Source organism: Felis catus, chromosome D1 (genome assembly GCF_018350175.1).
Source record: "Felis catus isolate Fca126 chromosome D1, F.catus_Fca126_mat1.0, whole genome shotgun sequence".
NCBI classification, from domain to species: domain Eukaryota; kingdom Metazoa; phylum Chordata; class Mammalia; order Carnivora; family Felidae; genus Felis; species Felis catus.
In genome coordinates, this window is record NC_058377.1 from 87,720,756 (window position 1) to 87,744,219 (window position 23,464).

The 23,464-nt window shown below is 46.1% G+C and overlaps 1 protein-coding gene across 2 annotated transcripts; it reads right to left on the bottom strand.

Annotated features, from left to right (window-relative positions):
• Nucleotides 1–1,430: 1,430 nt before the first annotated feature.
• Nucleotides 1,431–22,580, bottom strand: CD59 (CD59 molecule (CD59 blood group)). 2 transcript variants are annotated; one of them, XM_003993150.6, is made up of 5 exons: nt 22,384–22,580; nt 19,126–19,293; nt 11,462–11,543; nt 9,593–9,697; nt 1,431–2,951 (listed from the first exon to the last, which is right to left on the bottom strand). In XM_003993150.6, exons 3-5 carry the CDS (start codon nt 11,532–11,534, stop codon nt 2,749–2,751), a joined length of 381 nt encoding a protein of 126 aa, XP_003993199.2. In that variant the 5' UTR covers nt 11,535–11,543; nt 19,126–19,293; nt 22,384–22,580; the 3' UTR covers nt 1,431–2,748. The 2 variants fall into 2 exon arrangements, with proteins under 2 accessions (XP_003993199.2, XP_006937248.1); XM_006937186.3 differs by lacking the exon at nt 19,126–19,293 and having other exon boundaries at nt 22,384–22,563.
• Between the last annotated feature and the right edge of the window lie 884 nt (nt 22,581–23,464).

The window sequence follows — 23,464 nt, forward strand, 5'->3', positions numbered from 1 at the left end:
CCCTAGACTTGACGATATATTAACCTTGGTGACAGTCAGCAATTCAAATTTCTTCAAACGTAGTTTTCTTCTTAATCAGTGAGATGATGATAGTACAGAAAAAAATACATGTAAAACAGAGCACAGAACCCCGCACCATCAAGTTCCCCTCATTAGAGGGGATATCAGGTAAGTACTGCTTCCAGCCAGTGCTGTGCCTTCTCAGCACAAGAATCTCTTAGAAATGTTAGCATTAGTTCAGACTGTTTGCAAGGAAAACAAACCCAATGTAAACTAGCAGATGTTGAACACTGATGAGGAACTTACAATGTGCAAGATGAATCATCTGGCCCCAGAGGACTCAAACATATAAAGCATGGTTCATGCTCAGGGAGTTCCAAGTCCAAAAATGTGGGTGAGGCAGGCTCTTATCTTATCAGGACACACCCTACATGTTAAGTCATGGGGCCCAAGGGGAATATACTCATAGGACCCAAGGGGAATATACTCATATCTTGAGGCTCAGTCCTTTCAGGATGACGTTGGACAATGGGTTAGTGTCCTTTGGGATATACTAGGAGTTCCACTATCTACGCAATGGGTGTATCTTGCATCCATAGCTCACTCCCCAAGGGAGAGGATCCAATGGGGTTATCACCCCCCAATATTAAACCCAGTATGGAAATTGCTATAAAAACCATGCAAAGGCTATTGACTCTCCACTCATCTGGCCTATTGCCTTTGGGTCAAGACGCCCAATGCTCCAGTCCATGGTGTGAGTCGGAACTTTTTGCAGAAAAAAACCCCAAAGCCTAAGGCCGTTTATTATGACCCTTGGTCATTTCAACTCCCAGGAGCCCTCTCCCCATCTCCCTATTTAGCAGCACTCAGAGTCTGCTTTAGGCAATTATCCCTTTCTCGACGCACTCTGGCCCCAAAGTGGGCACGTGACCCAAGACAGCAGTCAGACAGTCACACCTTAGAATCTGAATCTTTAGAGAGAACATTTTGGAACTGCCCAAATCCTGGCTTTTTGTAGTCTGGCTGAATTCTCCCTCAGAAGTTCCCCTAGATTAATTTTCTACGTAAGTGAGTCAAAATTGGTTCTGTTTCCTAAAGGCCTGTGTGAAAGGAACTGTTTTTTGCTCAGCCAGCAGCTGTGCGCACTTCAGTACTTCTTTGGGCGGGAAAGATCCTAGTGAGGAAAGAGGTACACGTAGTATTTTGTCTTGGACAAGGGAATTAAAGACGCTGTAAGGAAAAACACGGAGCCAGTAAGTAACCCAGACCACCAAGGCAATGCTAGGTTTTGTTGAGGAAGGTCCTAGTCGTCTCTGTTCAAGTAAGGGCATCAACACGAGACAGCTGACACTGGTCACCCTCTTCTCTTTCAGTTGCTACCACTGGGCGTCCCGCATGTTGTTTTCCTTCCGGGCCAATAACCACGCTCGTGCATTTGATTAAATTTTATTTTTGGAAGGGCATGCCTCCCGGTTTGTTGAGATTACATAATCAAGGGGTCTTAAAAAAATGTTAATCATGGAAGCCTAGCAACATCTGCAAAAATCAGGCTATGCTGCTAAGTACAATCAAGATTGTAAGAACACAAATGTCCTTAAGTCTACCGGACCTTAAGAATTATTCACCATCACCCACTAGAAAAAGGCAAAACGTTGCCCTCCTGAAAAGGTGGATCACTTTTCAGGAAACCAGAAGAGTTTCCCAAAGCCTCAACAATTGTGATTATGTTAATAACCCTTACACATGCATTTTACGCCATCTGTGCTAAGTCAGCTAGGAGTCAACAGGCCGGAAGTTGGCAGGCAAATCACACCCTTGCTGTTGCTGCCGTTCGTGAGGACACTTGGAGGTCCCCACCTGCAACTCAGAGGCTCTTCCCATTGTGTTCATACAGTATAAGTACACGTATGAAGAGACTTGCTACCAGTACTATGCAAAACAAGCACACTTAATACCGCAAGTCATTTTTAACACAGGATGTCCAAATGTCCAGACTTTTAACTATGTGTGACACAGCCAAGATATCCCACCATTCCAATAAAAAAGTGGGAGGGGTAGTTTTAACATATCATTAATATGTCCTATTAAGTTTTTCTAGGGAAGACAGAGTAGCCCATACACAATCTAGGGACAGAGGAAAACTCAGATCTCGGAAGACCTGGGGTTTCTGTGCCCCGCCATGTGGAGGGCTTACCTTCTTCCTTGCCAGACACCTGCTAGTTGCGAAGACCAAGGTCATTCCAATTGCTCTGCATTAGGAATTTCACTGCCCCTGACAGCCCACACGTGGAAGGTTCTTTGTGCCTGCGTGGCAGCACAGGGCCCGTAAAGGGAGAGGATGAAAGCATTCCCCGAGAGACTGCTGAAAAGAACCCCCTGCCCCGGTCTGCCCCCAAAAGCACTCATGATACTCTTTAACTACATTCAAGGAATGAGACGGGAAAGAACGGAGACATGCAGAGTCTAATGTACTCCAGCGGCCACCGCAAAGCTGGTCTCGCAACAAGCACGTGACCTAGCTCAAATCGCCCGCGCCTCCCTCTTCAGTTTCGTCCCTCCGACGGGTCTTTGCTGCCAACACGACCCGTCTTCAAAGGCGCTGAGTCTCTCTTTTTACCAAGCGGCTCAAGCTAGTTTTAATCCTTCCCAATAGGATCCAGGTGAAAATAGCCTTGGGAATGCAGCAGCAGAGGAAACAAGGAATATACAGAAACAGAAAGTTTAGGAGAAGGGCCTCCCAGTGTTGAGTTAGAGACAAAGGTTCCAGGCTGCTGCCAGCAGCGGGGTCACCAGCAGAGCCATCTTCCCGGAGACAGTGGTGCCAAAGCTCCTGTTACACAGGTCCTGCTGGCAGCAGCGGTACTGGAGCTTCTGAAGCCCCAAGGAAGCTGAGATGCGCTCGAAACTGCAGTCCGCCAACTTCCAGCACTGGTAGTAATAGGATTTGGGCTCTGTGGGGGAGACACACACACAAGGGTGAGCAAGTGGGCAATGTTCTGTGCCTGCCTTCGAACTCCTGATCCTACTTCTTAGAACCTAGCTCCGAAGGGAAGTAGAGACATCCGGGCAAGAATACGTATCCTAGTCGGGCTATAAAGGGGAACGATTGAGCGACTGATGATGCGGCTCGAAAAGGAACTTTTCCCTAAAACCAAAGTCTCGTGAGAACCCGCACAGCTGTGTGTGGTGGGAGCCCACAGGGGATCGTGCTGAGGTTTTAGGGGTTGGCTAAGATTTTTAAACACATACTCCCATTGATTCAACAACCTTACTTCTAGAATTTGCTCTATGAAATTCCTTGTGAAAAAGATTAGGAGAGATCCTCAAGAATGGTTACTGCAGGGGGCGCCTGGGTGGCTCAGTGGGTTAAGCATCCGACTCCAGCTCAGGTCATGATCTCACGGTTTGTGGGTTCAAGCCCCACGTCGGGCTCTGTGCTGACAGCTCAGAGCCTGGAGCCTGCTTCAGATTCTGTGTCTCCCTCTCTCTCTGCCCCTTCCCTGCTCGTACTTTGTCTCTCTCAAAAATAAATAAACATTTAAAAAAAATCCCTAAGCAGTGGAAACCCACATGTCCATTAATTGGTGAATAGATAAACAAAATGTGGTCTATCCATACACTGGAATATTATTCAGCCATAAAAATGAATGGAAGTATTGATGACGTGTGATAACACGGGTGAACCTTAAACACATTACGTTTGGTGAAAGAAGCCAGTCACAAAGGCCACAAATACTGTAGAATTCCGTTTATATGAAATGTCCAGAACAGGCAAATCCATGGGGACAGTAGGTGGATTAGTAACTTCTGGGTTATGTGGCAGGGAGGAATGGGAAGTGGCTACTTAATGGGTAAGGATTTTCTTTTCGGGATAAAAATATTCTGGAGTTAGTGATGACAGACGTGCAACCTTGTGAATACACTAAAAGTCACTGCATTGTATTGTTTTAAATTTTTTTTTTCAACGTTTATTTATTTTTGGGACAGAGAGAGACAGAGCACGAACGGGGGAGGGGCAGAGAGAGAGAGGGAGACACAGAATCGGAAACAGGTTCCAGGCTCTGAGCCATCAGCCCGGAGCCTGACGCGGGGCTCGAACTCACGGACCGCGAGATCGTGACCTGGCTGAAGTCGGACGCTTAACCGACTGCGCCACCCAGGCGCCCCAATGTATTATTTTAAATTGTATGTGAATTATATCTCAATAGAATGGATGCAGGACAGTATGTAGAATGAGAGCCATCTGTGTAAATAAAGTATATGTGTGGAGGTAAATGCATTAATTTTTTTCTGGAAAAATCCCCAAGGAATTTAACAGTGTTACCTTCCCAGAAGACTATCCTTCATTTATATATCGCTTATGGACCGAGATTTTTTTTTTTTTAAGTCATTGGATAACTTTTTAAAATATTTTAAACTTCATTTAAAAATCATTAGACTATTCAGTAATATAGGAAGAGTTTCCAAGAAAACATGCCACTATGGTCCCAATCTTTGCACACATAGAAAAATAAAAGCCAAAAGCATATATGCCAACTATCCCATGGTTTTTTTTAATATTCAGAAAAATGAAGGGAAAAACAATGTGTTAGTTGAGAGGAATTATGGTAGACTTTTCCTCTCTGAAATAACTGTCTATGTGCCAAGACTGTGTGCTACAAACTGGGGATATACAGACATAGGAGGTATGGGCCTTGCCCTGGAATCCCTTTCTTATCTTCTGTGCTGGGAAAAAAGAAAAAAAAAAAATGCAGATACCTATTTCCTTATTAAAGGCTTGTAACTAAATTTCATTCATGGCTGGGAACAAAACTACATTTTTAAAAAAGTTTTATTTATTTTGAGAGAGAAAGAGAGAACAGGTGCACAGAAGCAGGGGAGGGTCAGGGAGAGAGGGAGAGAGAGAGAATCCCATGCAGGCTCCGCACCATCAGCACAGAGCCCAACTTGGGGCTTGATCTCACGACCTTGAGATCATGACCTGAGCCGAAATCAAGAGTCGGACATTTAACTGACTCAGCCACCCAGACGCCCTCAAAACTACATTCATAATTGCAAATGTAACTGTCCCACCTCCCCCTCAGAGGGAATGTGTGTTTGGACTGAATTTTAATGAAGTTTGGTCAAGTGGCAGAGGCCAGAGTGTTCTAGTGACTTTTCTTGGTCATCGGTATTTAAGAAGATGCCTCCAATAGAGGATGCTGTAGAATAGGGCAAGTTACTGCTTTCCATAATACTAACCAGGCAGTGGAACTGGAAAAACACTAAAGCTACCAGAATTTTAATTAGGGGAACCTAACAGCCTGGAGAGAGCAGATAGCAATTTATTAATAATTGCTACCAATTAATCATTTACTATGTGTCCTGCAGTGAGCCAAGCATCTGCTTCAATGATCTTTTTAATTTTTTTTTTAATGTTTATTTTTGAAGGAAAGAGAGACAGAGCACGAGCGGGGGAGGGGCAGGGAGAGAGAGGGAGACAGAATCTGAAGCAGGCTCCAGGCTCGGAGCCTTTCAACACGGAGCCTGACACCAGGCTCAAACTCATGAACTGTGAGATCACGACCTGAGCTGAGGTCGGATGCTTAACCAACTGAACCACCCAGGCGCCCCTCTACTTCAATGAATGATCTTATTTGCATAACAACCTCTGATGTGGTGAGCTCACCAAAGCCTCCGTCAGAACCACCCAAATAAAGCGGATTATATCAGAGTCACTGGAATGTTTGAGGTTCTCTCTCTGCTTGACGCATCATCCCGGCTCTCTTTGAAGATTTAGTTTGCATCTAACATCACCAAGCAACAGTCCCTAATTGTCCTCGGCACCTCTAAGTGTGCCCCTTGTTCAGAAGGTCATAAGGGCAATGATGGCTTGGCGCAGTCACGAGGCTTCTGCCAGAGTCTAAGCACGTGGTTCGTAATGCCGGGACATGGCCAGGAAGCCAGGAAGTATCAGCTGAATTCACACTCAACGCCCACTTCTCTTCTAGACTCACTCTGTACAGCACCATCATGTGCGTTTTCTCTTCAAACTGCCCCCCTGACCCCAGAAGAGAAGTATGCCCACTTTCTAGTTGGGGAAAATGTGGCTAGAGTAGTTGAATGATCTCTCCAATGAGTACCTGACCTTCGACTCATGTTTTTGACAGTGTGCCCTGCCTCTCCCAGGAGACGTCAATCCGAGCTGCAGGGGGATTTAGGTGCTCTGTTAGTATCTGTCTTACCGCAAGGTCAAAACAGCTCTAGTTCAAGAACTGCTATTACATGTCTGGCCGAATTTGGGGACTTCTGTACATAAGAAGAAAAATATTTAAGATTCATGTTATCCCTTTTTAAAAAATAGATTTTATTCTTTAGAGGACCTTTAGATTCACAGCAAAATTGAGCAGATGTAGAGTTCTCAGCCCCCTGACACCTCTGTGCCCACCCTAAAGAACCTCCCCTTTATCAGCATCTCCCCCACCGCCCCCCCCCCCAGTGGTACACTTGTTACAACTGAGGAACCCACATGGATTTATCATTACCATCCAAAATCCATCATTTACGTTTTGGTTTGCTCTGGGTGTTGCATGCAATTTGACATACACGTGGCACATGTCCACCAATATAGTATCACACAGAGTAGTTTTGTTGCCCTAAAATCCTGTGCTCCACCTTTTCACCCCTCCCTCCTTCCTGCTAACCCCTGGCAACCAATGACCTCTTTATGGTCTCCTTTTGCCTTTTCCAAAATGTCCTACCATGGAATGATACATTACGTAGCCTTTTCGTATTGGCTTGTTTCCCTCAGTAATAGGGATTTAATTTTCCTTCATGTCTTTTCATGGCTTGATAGCTCATTTCTTTTTAGTCCATTGTCTGGATGTACTACAATGCACAGTTCATTTACCCATTCACTTACTGAAGGGCATCTGGTTGTTTCCAAATCTTGGCAACCATGAATAAAGCTGCTAGAAACATCTGTGTGCAGGTTTTTGTGTGGACAGAAGTTTTTAACCCCTTTGGGTATATATTCAGTGAGTGCTGAATCACACAGTGAGAGCATATTTAGCTTATTTAAGAAACTGCCAAGCCGCAATTTTGCATTCCCACGAGCAGCGAATGACAGTTCCTTTTGCTCTGAACCCTTGTCAGCATTTGGTGTTGTCAGCATTTTGGATTTTGGCCACTATTAATAGGTGGGTCTTGTTATTTATATGAACCACTTTTTCTTCCCCAAAGTTTATTTTTATTTATTTTGAGAGAGAGACAGACAGAGAGAGAGAGCAAGAGGGGGAGGGGCAGAGAGAGGAGACAGAATCCCAAGCAGGCTCCATGCTGTCAGAGCAGAGCCGGATGTGGGGCTCGAACTCACAAACAGTGAGATCATGACCTAAGCTGAAGTCAAGAGTCGGATGTTTAACTCACTGAACCACCCAGATGCCCCTACACAAACCACTTTTAAAAGTGGAACAATTCATTATAAGATAGATAAGTTTTGGATGTCTCACGTATAGCACGGTGAGAATAGTTACTAATATTGTATTGTATGCTTGAAATTTGCTAAGAGGATAGATCTTAGTGTTCTCATCACACACAAAAAAGGCAACTGTGTGAGGTGCTGGATGTGTTACTTAGATCACTGTGGTAATCATTTCACAATGCATACAAATATCAAATCATTACACTGTGTACCTCAAGCATACACAATTTTTCTCTATCAATTATTGTTCAGTAAAGTTGGAAAATTTTTCAATAAAAGTTTAACAATCAGAAACAATGGGATTTGAGAGCTGGAAAAAAGATTTGGCTCTACTTCCCTCCTTCCCTCTTCTCTTCACCTCTACCATCCAATACACATATTACATTTCATAAATGAAAAAACACAGGCAGAAGGAACTTACTGGATGGAGGCAGGACAGAGATGGGAGATGGGCGTTCCTAACTGCTAATCTAATTCTTACTCTACACATAATATTGCCTTTATTCTGTTAGTATCCAAAATCTTTAAAGAACTTCTCAAACTCAACACCCAAAAAACAAATAATCCACTGAAGAAATGGGCAAAAGACATGAATAGACACTTCTCCAAAGAAGACATCCAGATGGCCAACCGACACATGAAAAAATGCTCAACATCACTCATCATCAGGGAAACACAAATCAAAACCATAAGGAGATATCACCTTACACCTGTCAGAATGGCTTACATTAACAACTCAGGCAACAACAGATGTTGGCAAGGATGCAGAGAAAGAGGAACCCTTTTGCATTGTTGGTGGCAATGCAAGCTGGTGCAGCCACTCTGGAAAACAGTATGGAGGTTCCTCAAAAAACTAAAAATAGAACTACCCTACGACCCAGCAATTGCACTACTAGGCATTTATCCACGGGATACAGGTGTGCTGTTTTGAAGGGACACATGCACCCCCAAGTTTATAGCAGCACTATCAACAATAGCCAAAGTATGGGAAGAGCCCAACTGTCCATCAATGGATGAATGGATAAAGAAAATGTGGTGTGTGTGTGTATATATATATATATATATATATATATATATGTACATAATGGAGTATTACTCGGCAATCAAAAAGAATGAAATCTTGCCATTTGCAACTATGTGGATGGAACTGGAGGGTATTATGCTAAGTGAAATTAGTCAAAGACAAAAATCATGACTTCACTCATATGAAGACTTTAAGAGACAAAACAGATTAACATAAGGAAAGGGAAACAAAAATAATATAAAAGCAGAGAGGGGGACAAAACAGAAGAGACTCATAAATATGGAGAACAAACTGAGGGTTACTGGAGGGGTTGTGGGAGGGGGGATGGGCTAAATGGGTAAGGGGAATTAAGGAATCTACTCCTGAAATCATTGTTTCACTATATGCTAACTAATTTGGATACAAATTTAAAAAAATAAAAAATAAAATTAAATACAAAAAAAATATTGCCTCTATTCTCTTATTTGGAAATGACACTTTTTGTGGAGGGAGGTGGGAGAGATGTGGTTGAAGAGACACAGATGATCAAGGTTAACTTGATGCATGTGCTCATACATAACTGTGTTCAAATATTTGTGGAGTGAGTGGCCATGTTCTCTCCAGGGGCCTTATTGTGCTTTCTACATTAACAATGAATTATTATGGGCCTCTCTATCGAGGTAGAGGACCTGTCCTACACAATCAAGAACCTTGCATTGTAGGGCTTGGAATTTTAGCCACATTCCAGGAATTTATATCAAAATTATCAGATACTCCAGTCAGACAGGATAATTCTGATTTGTCCTTACTTATTGAAGGATTTCTTCTTTCTAGGCAAATTAATCTTCTTCTCCTTTCTATTGGGTTTTTCTGAACCTGTGGGTCTCCCGAGCCTTTTAGGAGTTCACCTGATATGTTCAGTATTCTTTGTGGCTGACTCTGGAAAGGCTTTGTGGTAGAGTATAGAAGAAGAGAATAACCTTGAAGGGTGTTTTTATTTTTCTCTCTTAGATGACAGTTACTGCTTGTTGAATACAAGCCTGATGAGAATGAATGTGGCGCTCATTTTTTCCCAGGCCCTCCTCATCCCCGTACAGTTAGGAGGCAGGGAAGGGGCAGGCTCTTACCGGCTTCAATGTAGAGACACGAGTCAAAATTCGATGAACAAACGGAGGTCTTAGTGCAGTTACCACTCACTGGTGGCACACAGCTGTAGCATGTCAGGCTATGACCTAGAATCAGAAAGAAACCCGTCAGGACTTGTTAGAGCAGCACTAACTTGCCGTCCCGGCGGAAGGAGGCCCACCATCTGCGCTCGATGGGACGGGGGCTCGCAGCTCACAGTGCGCTTCCATTCCCACACAGATCCGTAGCAGATCTATTTTTCCAACCTCAAACTGCAGTCCCAGCAGCAATTTTTGGACCCTGATACAAGTACAAAAAGAATTTCCATGTGTCAAAGTCCCTAGAACTGTGCAAATGAGAAGCTTCCTCTTACCCTCAACTAGAAGTGATTTTTTTTTTTAATTTTTTTTTCAACGTTTTTATTTATTTTTGGGACAGAGAGAGACAGAGCATGAACGGGGGAGGGGCAGAGAGAGAGGGAGACACAGAATCAGAAACAGGCTCCAGGCTCTGAGCCATCAGCCCAGAGCCCGACGCGGGGCTCGAACTCACGGACCGTGAGATGGTGACCTGGCTGAAGTCGGACGCTTAACCGACTGCGCCACCCAGGCGCCCCTAGAAGTGATTTTTAAAAAGTGATTAATTTGCAGCGATGTATTAAAAGGTAACTATCAAGAGAATAAACTAACAGAATTCTATAAATGCCTTCCAGGCAACGAATACTCTCTGATCACATTCTCATAGATCGATAATCAGTTATGTGGCAGTATCTGTCTGTGTGAAAGGACATTTTTGAAAATGAAATATGTAAAATCTCATAGAAGAATGTCATGGTGAAACCCAGACCAAGTGTGGGTTTTAGAACCCAAGAGCTAACTTGCAGTTCTAAGGCCAAAGCATATATCCATCCCCAGGGGGGAGGGAATTTTCCAGAAGGCCAGAAGAAAGTGGCTCCTCACTATCTGAGCATATAGGAGCCAAGCTCTCTAGAGCATCTTAAATGGCCATGTTCGCCTTCCCTGGTGTGAAATCCCACCTAGCAGACGACTCTCCATCTGTGAAGGTTCCAGATTAACCTTTGAAAGGTCGGTCCAAATAACTCCCTCCTACCACTTTGCAGATGACGAGACAGATGCCTGGAACCAGGCGCCCCCCCATAGGGTGAAGGTGGTGGTGGGGGGGTGGTTAGCCCACTCTGCCTCTTCCTTCCTGAGGGCGTTGGTTGCTCCTGTGTGGGAGGGGAGCCACAATCGGAAGGGACAGAGACGCAATGTTTCTGCAGTCCCCTCCTGTTCCGGATGCGTGTACACACGCATGAGAGGGGCGAATGTAAGAGGGAGGGTGAATTCTGGCTCGGATCCTGGAGACGGCCGTTTGAAAGGTTGTTCCTAGGACTGACTCTTCTCCTGGCTAGAGCCAGAGTTCATTTGGTTTCTTCTTCTTCTCTTTTTTTTAATGTTTATTTATTTATTTTTGAGAGAGGAAGAGAGAAAGCAGTGAGCAGGGGAGGGGCAGAGAGAGGGGGGAGACAGAGAATCCCAAGTAGACTCCCCGCTCCCAGCGCGGAGCCCGACACAGGGCTCAAACCCGCGAACCATGAGGTCCTGACCTGAGCGGCAATCAGAGTCAGATGCCCAACCGCGTCACCCACGCGCCCCTTCATGTGGCTTCTTGACAAACCTTTAAACAGTGGAACCAAAGTTCACCTTTGGAAATTCTGTTGGGCAGAAATATTCATAGCTACCATGTTCATTCAGTGTGCAAATATCCACGTACCCACATGCTAAGCATTGGGTTAGTCTTGCTGAGGTTGAAGAAAAAGTGAGCGCATGACCTCATGGTTCAGATCCATGTCCCCGGGGACCGCTCACCTGAATGGCAGAGGACGGCCAGGATGAGCAGGAGCACCAGCAGGATGAATCCTTGGCTTCCCATCGTGATCATCCACAGACTCTGCATGGAAGGGACACAACGGGTGGTCACAAACCAACAAATGGGTGCTGGTTATCTCAGAGACCAACAGCTGGAGGGCCTGGAGCCTTCAGGTAGCATGGGGAAGGAGTTAGCAGATCGAGAAATGGTCTAGAAATGGTCTGGGGTGCCGTGAACCAAGGTGCTCTCCTGGTCCCTCCTCTTGCCCCCAAACCTCAGGTTACTAAAGAAACGCTGCCAGTCCTGGGAGAAGGGTGGCTGTGGGAGTCAAAGTGCACCTGGCCGAGAGTCAGCAGTGCCCAGGCCCCAACCCCAGCTCTCACCTACAGTGGCCGTGAATAAACGTCCACTCCAAGCCACAGTCGTCACGATCATGCAGTGGGGATAGCACTCTCTTCCCCATAAGTGTTTAGTCAAACGGGAATACGAGAAAAATACTTAATTCAGCAACTACAATTCCCACTCTGCTGGCCCCACCCGAAGCTGCTGGCTGGGCCGGGGCCTAGCAAGGGTCACCTTTCCAGGCCATGCCGCTAAGTGTGTCAGGCCAGACAGGTGACACTGGTGCCCTCCAGATGCCGGTGCCTCCTGCGGCAGAACAGGAGGCAAAGGTTAGCATGCAGAGAAGCTCCCCACCTTAGCAAGTGTGATGGAGACACCACCTTGTTCACCTCCTCCCCTCTGGGGAGGTAAAGAGGGGTCTGAGTGACTTTGACAACCAGTCCCACTACAGTAATGCCTACGTGGGTACAGTGAGCATCAGGGGAGGAGACGGAAGGGTTGAGATAGCTCAAACCCTTTTCACCCGATAAGGAAGGCAAAGCACAGAGAGATTTCTAACTGAGTAAGTATAAGTCAGCTCTAAGAAGTCTCCCAATCCCACCCCTACCTTCCCGACCCCCTCCTGAAACAAGGAGGCAACAGTGCCTCTAAACCAAGATGCCCCACAATCTAGGCCCCTCAGCCCCACAGGTCAGGACTTCTGCCTGACAGGCCCAGGGTCTCTTGGTAGGTGAGCCCCCACCCCTCTTTAAGTTAGGAACATCATCTCCACACCTCTGAAGGTCATCCTCTGCTCAGGAATGGGCTGAAGATGGTCAGGGGAGGGTTGAGAACCAGAAAGAACAGATTCTGGCATTGCTCAAAGGAAACACTGAGTAAGTCATGCCTGGATCAAAGAGACACGTTGCTTTCCTGATGTGTGGGGAACTAGGAAGAAAACCAAACAGGGCCTGGCCTTTCTTTACAAGTTGAATAACCTCTACTTCCTTCTGGCCTCTTCAAAATCTGCAACAACCTACTAATGGCCACCACCCTCCATGCTGAGCCGCCTGGGGGTTAGCTACCCACAGCAACCCCATACAGTGAAGATTGGAGGTGCCCAAGGGCAGAGGTTAGAGCTCAGATGTCGGAGTGGCAGAGATCTGGATGTAGGGCAGGTTATGCGGCTGCAACCAGGCCTTATTCACTTCATCTACAACAAGTGGCGGGTACAGAGGTGCGATCCAACACCGCGAGGATTTATGGAGGTAAAACAAGGTAAATGAGTATGTGCTTGACACAGCCAGGCACACACAAGTGGTGGATGTGTGGATGCACACCGACTTCTTGCCCTAACTCAGACAGGCATGTCTACACCTCCTGTTCTGAGTACCTGAGTACTCGGATCTTTCTTCCTGGCCCCTCCCCCTGAGAGGTGGGGGCCCTGAGGCCTCCGTACTCTAAGCGAAGAGGAAGAGGCGTCAGCCCCTCCTGCTGGCATCCTGACTGCCCTGCAATGCCCTCTGCCTGGAGCCAGAGGAGTGAGAACCCCATCTACTCTCCCCTTGCTAGTGAGTGACCTGGGCCTGGGCACACTGCCAGCTCCCCGCCTGGCTTCTCACGTTCACCAGTTTCTGGGCAGAAAGGATAACTGACACGTTCAAGTTAGACAGGGCTCAGGTCTGTGAAGAACAAGGAGAGGAAGGTATTAATCTGAGGTTCCCCACAGCAGGGCAGGGGCTACAAAATAAGAACGGCTGCCACGTCAGGTGACCCCCCTGGAGGAGGAGGAGGGAGGGAGCTCCAGGCCAGGGTCAGGAACTGGGAAGGTGTCAGGCTGGCAGGAACTTCCAGGCTTCCCCTGGAATGGTGACAGCAGCATGACAAACGGGGCCATACACAGAGGTGTCCCCTGATGAAGTGCATCGGAAAGAACCTGCCTCCTAAGAAACGCTCATCTCTTAACAAAAGCAGGGAAGAAACAATGAGCTGCTTAAGGGACAGGCTTTCCTGTCTGGTCTGGAGAGTCTGAACAAGGCCTTGAACAGGTCTGGCTCTGCCACCTACGTGCTGTGAACTCAACCTCTGAACTCCACTCTCCACTCATTAGCATGGGGATAAGTACACATACTGCATGGTACAACACCCGGCACTCAAGAAGGCACTCCGAAAGCAGTCGCCACTATAGTATTACTGAAGAGTTGTGAGGTTACCAGGAGGAAGGAACTGGGGAGGGAGGGGGTGATGGGAGGGAGGGGTGTGGAGGGTAGACAGAAGGTAGCATTAGGTGAGGAAGCCAGACAAACGCCCTGGAATGGATGAGCCGGGGGCATCGAGGGCACCAGACGTTAAGGCAGCCCCCAGATTTTGGGGTTGGATGGAGAGTGTCAAGGCTTGGTTTCAACACATCACTTTGCTGGCTGGTAGTCACTGTGGCCGCTTCCGTGACATGGCTGTGGGAGGGGAGGGCAAAGACGGCAGAGGAAGAAGTGGCCAGTGTGCTGATGCCAAGGTTAAGCTGTTCAAATCGAAATGAGACCAAGTCTTCATTAACCACTACTAAAATGTCAATTTCCAAGGGCAAAACGTTGTCATGGCAGGAGAGGGAGGAAAGAAAATACCTGATGGCTTTAAAGCTGTTTTATAAATGCCCCCAACATGTTGACAGTAGTTAATGCTAAGACGGATTATTTATGATTTCTTATTTCTCTTCCTTTACTTTTTGCCATACTTTCCCCAGCTATTCTATAATGGACCAGGTATTACTTTTATTATCAGAGATATTGGGAAAATCCACCCATAACAAATGTTTCCCTTTTGGTGGTCACATAATATCACCCATCTTTTGGCAAATCTTTCTTCAGAATTAAAACAAAAACAAACTGAACCTCGTAATTTCCAACTCTTACCCCCTAGTCTAAAACACCCTCTGCTTTAAACTTTATTTATTTATTTATTTTTTAACGTTTATGTATTTTTGGGACAGAGAGAGACAGAGCATGAACGGGGGAGGGGCAGAAAGAGAGGGAGACACAGAATCGGAAGCAGGCTCCAGGCTCTGAGCCATTAGCCCAGAGCCCGACGCGGGGCTCGAACTCACGGACCGCGAGATCGTGACCTGAGCTGAAGTCAGACACTTAACCTACTGAGCCACCCAGGCGCCCCTGCTTTAAACTTTAAAATGATGCCCATAAGTTAAGTGTACATCAGATGCTCTGCCATGACTTTCCCACTCCACCCAAGCCAAACACTTCCATACAAAATGCACCCAGAGGGCCCCAACACTCTTCTTTGCTAAGCACATTAACTCATTTAAACAGTGGATTTAAGGGGCACCTGGGTGGCTCAGTCGGTTAAGCGTCCAACTTCAGCTCAGGTCACAATCTCATGGTTCCAGGATTTGAGCCCTGCCCCGTGTCAAGCTCTGTGCTGACAACTCAGAGCCTGGAGCCTGCTTCAGATTCTGTGTCTTCCTCTCTCCCTGCCTCTCCCCTACTCATGCTCTGTGTGTGTGTGTGTGTGTGTGTGTGTGTGTGTGTGTGTGTGTCTTTCTCTCTCTCAAAAATAAAAAAACAAATTAAAAAATTAAAAGAAAAATTTAAACCGTGGATTTAATTATTGGAAACAGACTAAAGTCATTCTGAATAAAGTCCAAAGACTAAAGATGGGTAAGCCTCCTGGAAAATACCATTTTGGAGTTGTAATACACACTTGAAGCCAGTCTTAGGAAGTATGGACAGGTTTTCCTGGGTGACTCTGAAGCTGATTCCTTCAGGGGTGCTCCATATAGGCTTTTCATCTGCAGGAATAAGTAAACACTAGAAGACAGATAAGCACTGTCTAAAACAGTAAACATTTGGCAACATACACGGCTATGAGTAAATTAGGATACAGTTCTACGGTGGGGAACTGCATAGCCATGAAGAGGGACAAACAGGGAAGGCTGTTCACAATGTATTAAGGAAAAAGCCAGTTTAAAAATAGCTATAATCTTATTACTTTTTGTTGAAAGTGACGCTTGGAATACTATATCAACTTTCCTGAACAGTTTTGGAACATGTGGTTGATAGAACAGTAGAATTATGAGCAGCTTGTTCATGCTTAAATATATTTTCTTAACAATAAACATTTTTATAGAAAGAGTTCTGAACGTGATAGCAGGATATGTTAATGTACTTACAAATCATTTTACTTGCAGCTTAAGTTTTTTTTCTACTACTCAACCTGATTAGGTATAAAAATATATACCACTTTTCAAAATTGGCTTGAGGTAAAAAAAAATGTTTTGTGTACATATCCTCTCCTATGTCTATCTGGTGACAATTATTTTAGTCACACTCTGTATTGGTAAAATACGAGGCTTGGGTGATTCTCTTGCAGTCCTGCAAGAGAGAGCTATATTCTAATCCCACTTTGCTGCTGATTCATAGAACCTTAAAGCGGTCAAATGAGAACTGACGTGTTCCTCATTTGTGAAGGGGTAATGATTATTCTATACAATGAAAAAAATATAAGATTAATATGTGAGGGTTTTAAAGCTTAATATGGACTAAAAAGTAGCAGTTTAAGGAACAAACAAGCAGACAAATGTACATGCAATCCTGGAGTTACTCTGTCTTGGGCTCAGCAGACCTGACCTGGAAATAGTATTTTTACTTCCTAGTGGCCAATTTCTGAATTCTTTCCCGTTGATCAGGATAGTAAAATAAACAGGTGTAGAACCCAGGAGAAATAGTTGAAGGAAGAAACCAGGACTCTTCTATTTGAAAAAATATAGTCAGAGACAATTACTGTCTTCAGATATGCTGAGGGTCACTGAGAAAGGGAGGGAGAGGTTATCCTGTGTAATTTCCAAAGGCAGCATCAGGACTTCCTAAGGAACAACTATTTGCCTCCACCCCATCCCTCCTACCTTCCTGCTGTGTGTGAGGCAATGTGCAGAGTATCAGCACATCTGGAAAGCAATTCCCTTGGTAAAATGTAAAAAAACTTCTCATCACTTGACAATGTTCAAGCAGAGAGCAGAGATCAAGGATCACAGACATTGCAGAAAAGGTTCCTGCAGAAGGCAGCAAGGGGTTAAAGCCAAAGTTCTCAGAAGTACAAAAGATTCATTTTACAATAAAACCAACCTGATAATTATTTATTCATTTGCATCCACCTGAGATGGAAGAGGAAGCTGAAACGTTGCAAGGTGATTTACAAATACAGACATCCCTGATCAAGTTCCTGAAAATGCTTTAGGTAGCAAATTTATGGATAGTGTGAGCCCACATTCCACCCCCCCCCCCCATATTCCATTATTGTAAAAGGAAAACAAAGGGATGTTCTGTCCATCCAGAAACTCCAACCAGTCCTTCCAAATAACTATCTAAACAATCCATAGAACTTGAACATGAAGCATTTAAACACATCACTATTTAATGACACAGCTTAAGCAAATGAAAGGAATTCACTGGTGAGTGGGCATATTTACTGCCGTTAAGTAGGTTCACTCTCAACACCTACACCCCATTCATCCCACAACAATTATTTATGAGCCCCCTGTGAGCAGGTACTGTGTTAGGCGCTGTGTTAGTGACCAGTGAACCAGGCAAGGCCCCGCCTAGAACTTTATAATCTAGTGGAGGTAGACATCACCTAGTGCTAAAGACTAGAAAGAAAACAAAATAAGGAAACAGCACCGGTTCTGAAACACAAGTGGCATAAGAGTCACCTGTAAGGCCATTAAGCACAGATGCAGAGACCCATCTCTAGAGGTTCTGGGTCTTGGGTCTGGGGTGTGGGGGACAAGAATTTGCATTTCTAACCAGGAACACACTGAAAACCACTGGGTTAGAGGGTGACCAGGGACAAGGGTGAGGCTAGTTTAGATAGGGCTGGAAGCGTCTCTCCCAACAGTGTTGTGAGAGAAGCTGTTAGTTCTAATTAAATAATTAAAGGCTTCTTCTCCTTTTAAGGGCCTGTGTGATTACACTGGGTCCAATGTCACTGAATGCATTAACTGTATTTAATCCTCACACAATGTTGTAAAGTAAATTTAATCTGCCTCCATTTATCAAAAGAGGAAACTGGATCAAGGAGGGGAATGAATTTAGGCAACTGTGGTAGGCAGAATAAATAGCACCTCTCTTCCCCAAAGGTGTCGGCGTCCTAATTCCCGGTACCTGTGAATACTGGCAACCTTAGATGGCAAGTGACTTTGTAGATGAGATTAAGGTTACAGCCTGTTCTGGATTATCCATAATCATGTGGGCAATTACATTGAAGAGGACAGGAAGGCAGTAGGATCTGTCAGAGATGTGAAAACAGAAGCGGGACGCCTGGGTGGCTCAGTTGGTTAAGTGTCCAACTTCAGCTCAGGTCCTGATATCAGGGTTTGGGAGTTCGAGCCCCACATCGGGCTCTCTTTGGATCTTCTGTCTCTCTTTCTTTCTGCCCTTCCCCCACTCATTCCTTCTCTCTCTCCCCCCACCTCAAAAATAAATATTAAAAAAAAAGAAAAGAAAATGAAGCAAGTGGGGGAGCCTCATTGACAGCTGGTAGAGCATGTGACTCTTGATATCAGTGTTGTAAGTTTGAGCCCCACGTTACAGACTACTTAAAAATAAAATCTTAAAAAAAAAAAAAGAGGAAGAAGAAGAGGCAAGAGATTCAAGGAGGAGGATGGAGCTCTCTTACTACTGCTGATTTTGTGAACGGATGAAGCAGGGTGGGGGGGTCACAGATGAGGCGTACAGGTGGCCTCCAGAATAGTCCTCAACTGACACTTGACCAGGAAACGGGACCTCAGTCCTCTAACCAAATGGACTCTATTGTGCCAATAACCTGAATGAGCAAGGAATGGCTTTTCCCACAGAGCCTCCAGAAAGGAACACAATACTACCAACACATTGACATGAACCTGGTGATGCCCACAGCAAGACTTCTGACATACGGAACCACAGATTTAATTAATCTGTGTTGTGTTAAGCCCCTAAACTTGTGATGATCTGTTTCAGCAGCAATAGAAAACGGATGCACCAACCCCAGAACTGGTAAATAGTTAAAGCAGCATTTAAACTCAGCTCTGAGCTTTTACCCACAGTTAAACTCTCTGGAGAGGAGACTTCTCGTGAATTCAGCTTCTGAGGTAAATTATTAAGCTGAGGCCACCAGAGAAGAGACTTTTATATCGATGCTGGTTCCAAGAGATTCACAGATACCCATCGGTTTAGTTTCTGCTCCTGGGAGTGTGGCACCTCAGAGGCTGATGAACTTTAAGGCCAGAAGTGTCCTCAAAAATGAAATCTAGGGTTCTCATTTTCTAGAAAACTATTGGAACCCCAGGGAATGAAGTTACCTGTCCCGAGGCAACACGTTAGTTGCAGAGCCACACTGGGTGGGTCCTGCTTCCATTCACCAGGGGCTGGTAACTCACAAGTGGCTTAGTGTCAGAGGCTTGGAGCTTTGCCTCCTTATCACCTTGGGACACATACAGTGCCTGTTGCAGCCACGTATACAGACACACCTAGACAAAAATCAGTTACTCAGTTCACAGAAGTAATTACATCAGAAGGTAGAGACAAACAGAAAGCCGCCATCATAATGAACAGCCCCTCCCAGCCACCTGGGAGGTCCCACTGCCAGGGACAACCCCCCCAAAACTCTCTAAACCACATAAATCTGCAGCTTTCCCTACAAGGGCCTTCTCTGCCATTTGTTCCAGGCCTGCAAGAGTTAGAGGTCTCCGAAGAGGGCCTCTTGTTAGAGAGCCAACTCATGGCCCTGCCCTTTGAGGTTATACATGCATAGCCAATGGCTTAGTGAAGATATTTCACAAAGATACAGCGCTTAGATAAAAAGTACATATTCCCCTTGAGGAAAACCTCAAGCACCTCTGGGCTTGGTTTTGTTTTTTGGCATTCTGGCCGAAGTTTAAGAGCTGACCCAGAATTTTTAATTTGCTTCTTTTCAGGAGCTTGTACCTGCAGCTGTCAAGGTGAATTCCATTACACAGCTGCTCTCCCCATTGTAAAACCCACTTTCTTTGGGCTTTGATTTTCCAAATCGCTCAGTAATAATGGGCTGTTTTCCTTATATCAAGGTTCAGCAAAAGGTTTCCTGTTTCTGCTTTAAAAATACAGAAGTGACAAGTTGTAGGCATTTTTGGTTCTCTGTGAGGCAAGTCTTTATCTTCCTTGGGGTTACAAATCTACCGCCAGAGTAAATAACCACATTAAAAAATTTTTTTTCTTAATGTTTATTTTTGAGGGAGAAAGAGAGAGAATATGAGCAGGGGAGGGGCAGAGAGAATGGGAGAGAGAGAATCCAAAGCGGGCTCCAAGCTATCAGCAGAGAGCCTGTTCGGGGCTCCAACTCAGGAACCGTGAGATCATGACCTGAGCTGATGTCAGATCCTTAGCCGACTGAGCCACCCAGGTGCCCCATAAATAACCACATTTTGAAAAATGTGAACACCCCTAACAATGAACATTCTGAGCTGTATGTATCTTCCTTGGAGAAGTGGGCGTAAAACACCCTTATGGGGAACAGGAACAATTACTGTGGGGACACCCAAAATACTAATAGCCACCAGTTGTGCCTCACAAACAGGTGCCAAACTGATTTCCACGAATTACCTCAGTCCTTTTAACACCCTATGAAGTAAGGCCTATTATTTTACTGATAATAATGTGAGGTTAAACAGCTCGCTCAAGATTACCCAGCCAGTAAACAGCAGAGCCAAGATTCGAACCCGGGTGTGCTGCCCAGGCCCTTGACCGCTACACCGTGACACATGAACTTGGTGGTTGTGAATTCACCATTTCTATTCATGCACATCAAGCTTCAAACTCTACCTGATTCCAGGTGGATTCCAGAGCCATGGTCACCAAGAGACAGATTAAGCTAGGTAAGGTAGGGCAAAAGTGGTAGAAAAGATGTGTTTTCCTGAGAACTGAACACAGAGTCATCTCTGGGTTAAGTCTCCTACGTTTGAAGTCTTTACCTCCATTTCACAAATTGTTTATTATCACAAGCTAATCTTGGCAGGGGCCCTATGTAGGCTATGTCTCTAAATCTGTAAAATGTACGGGCTGATTTGTTTAGAATTAAGTAGAAGTATTGCAGTTGAGAGAGGTGGGCAGCCAGGTCTCCACTGGGGCCCCTTAACCTCTTGAAGAAAGTCACCACCAAGTAAGAACATGATTTTTAAAAGCACCAGCTGGTGGGTGCTTGGGTGACTCAGTGGGTAAGCATTTGATTTTGGCTCAGGTCATGATCTCATGTGGACTGAGTCCCAGATCGGCTCCTGGCTAAGCCTGCCAGGGGTTCTCTCTCTCCCTTTCTCTCTGCCCCGTCTCTGCTCATGCGCGTGCTCTCTCGCTCTCAAAATAAATAACATTTAAAAAAAAAAAGGCATCTGGGGCGCCTGGGTGGCGCAGTCGGTTAAGCGTCCGACTTCAGCCAGGTCACCATCTCGCGCTCCGTGAGTTCGAGCCCCGCGTCGGGCTCTGGGCTGATGGCTCAGAGCCTGGAGCCTGTTTCTGATTCTGTGTCTCCCTCTCTCTCTGCCCCTCCCCCGTTCATGCTCTGTCTCTCTCTGTCCCAAAAATAAATTAAAAAAAGTTGAAAAAAAAAATTAAAAAAAAAAAAAAAAGGCATCAGCTGGTCACAACAGGAGGTACCATGGCCACAGCCGGTTACAGAGAGTAGGAAAAGCACCGTCAAAAGGAAAGCGTGAGAAAGTCTCTGGGCTAGCGCCTTCACAAGGTGCAAGATGAACGCACTATTTCACAACCCGGGCCTGCCCAGGACAGAAGCAGGAAACCTGATCTCAGAAGTCTCTGCCAAGGTGAGTCACTAACTCCAGCTCCTCTCATTGTGGGTGCGTTCCAGGCTAGCTTCCAGAAGCCATTTCCATTGCCCGGCCGCCGCCCACGTGTGTTAGTTAGCTAGACGAGAGATGGCATATGTGACGCGGCGCATTTCCAGGATCCATGGAGAACCTGCTTCTCGTTAAATAACAACACAAACCTCGATTTAACATTGCTTTGCAAGTCCGCTGCCAGACTCCAGGAAGGGGGTAGCCCCCTCAAAACAAAATGTCTACGTTTCGGTCCCGCCCTTTTTCCAATTCCAAATTTGTACAGCTAGAGAAGGTCTGTTACCACCTGGCACGGAGCGGGTTTAACCTCCTTTCGAGGCATGATTTCTCTTCCCTAAGGTGCAAGAGCTCCCCTTCAGAGCGAGGCGAGGGCAGGTGGTCGGGGTTCCAGGAAGATATTCCCTAGGCAACGGAGGGCACAGCGCGCAGGATTTGGGGTGTTTCAGAAACGGCGCCCACTCCTCCCCCCTTCTCTTCTTTTTGTTAGGAGGGAGGAGTTGTGCAGGGCTCTCCTGGGCAGCCCCAGGCAGGCCACCAGGGGCCTCCAGTGCCGGGAAGCCTCGGGCCGCGGGCAGAAGGGCCTGGGGGAGGATGCCGAGAGTCGCCACTCCTCCTGGGGTCTCCGCCCGCCCCGATCCCGCCGCAGGTGAGGGCACGCACCGAATCTAGCTCACTGCGGCCTCAGGTTCCGGGTGCGGCTCGGACCCAGCCCAGCCCAGCCTCCGGCCTTACCTGCCAGCAACCAGGGTGTCTGTTCCAGCGCCGCGCGGCCCGTGTGCTCTGGCCCCGCAGGTCTTTTCAGCCTGGGTCGCTGAAAGCCCGGAAGCTCCGCCCCCTCCCGCTGGCCCTACCCCCGCGGCCGCTAGGTCTGGCACTCGCGCGCCGCAGTCTGGGAGCCCAAGGTCACCCAGGTCCTAGAGCGATCTGTAGACCCTTGGAGCTCACCGCGCGCACCCAGACCACCTGAGCGACGGCCGCGCAACCAGCCCTGGCCAGGCAACGGGGCAGCCACTGCGCGCAGGGTGACTCAGGCTACCCGCCCAGATTCAGAAAAAAGACCGTGGCCACGAATAGATTAAGATCTTTAAAACCCCAGAAACGGAAAGTTTATGTCCTCCTCTGATTTGTTTTAGGAAACAAATATATGAAAAGTCCATGACTTCAGATTTTCCGTTCGTTAAAAAAAAAAAAAAAATGTTTCAAAAAACTTTATTGTGCCCATGCCAAGCCCCCACTTGGCCTGGCTGTCAGGTTCTCCAACCCTGCTGCAGCCTGAGTCTCCTTTTTTTTCGTAAATGCATGAGATACCATTTAAGTAGGGAAATCATATAACTGATTATGACATGGGCTTTCTACCACGATCCTGATGGCTTTTGGATGTCAGGGAATGAGTTTCAGTTGGTGGTGCCCAAATCTTGGTTTTCCTCTCTAGAAATGGGAGTCTCAAACCAAGACTTGCTTTGATATTTAAAATGTGTCTGCTGAAAACAGCAAATACAGGGGCGCCTGAGTGGCTCAGTCAGTTAAGCGTCTGACATCAGCTAGGGTTATGATTTCGCGGTTCGTGAGTTTGGGCCCTGGTCCAGCTCTGTGCTGACAGCTCTGAACCTGGAGCCTGCTTCAGATTCTGAATCTCTCTCTGTGTCTCTTTCTCTGCCCCTCCCCCACTTGCACTCTCTTTCAAAATAAATAACTTAAAAAAAGACAGCAAATACATGTATTTCCTTGTTTACTAAACTCTTTCACATGCATTATCTCATAGGCATCCTATTAGCTATTGCCTCCTTGTAACTCTTGGATTCTGAGATGCCAC

Bases quoted from the DNA above. Each gene is read 5' to 3' on its own strand.
- CD59 (XM_003993150.6), bottom strand. From the start codon at position 11,534: ATGATCACGATGGGAAGCCAAGGATTCATCCTGCTGGTGCTCCTGCTC. The intron at 9,698-11,461 runs GTGAGCGGTCCC...TTCTGATTCTAG, and splicing joins GGCCGTCCTCTGCCATTCAG to GTCATAGCCTGACATGCTAC. The intron at 2,952-9,592 runs GTAAGAGCCTGC...TCTCCCCCACAG, and splicing joins GTGTCTCTACATTGAAGCCG to AGCCCAAATCCTATTACTAC.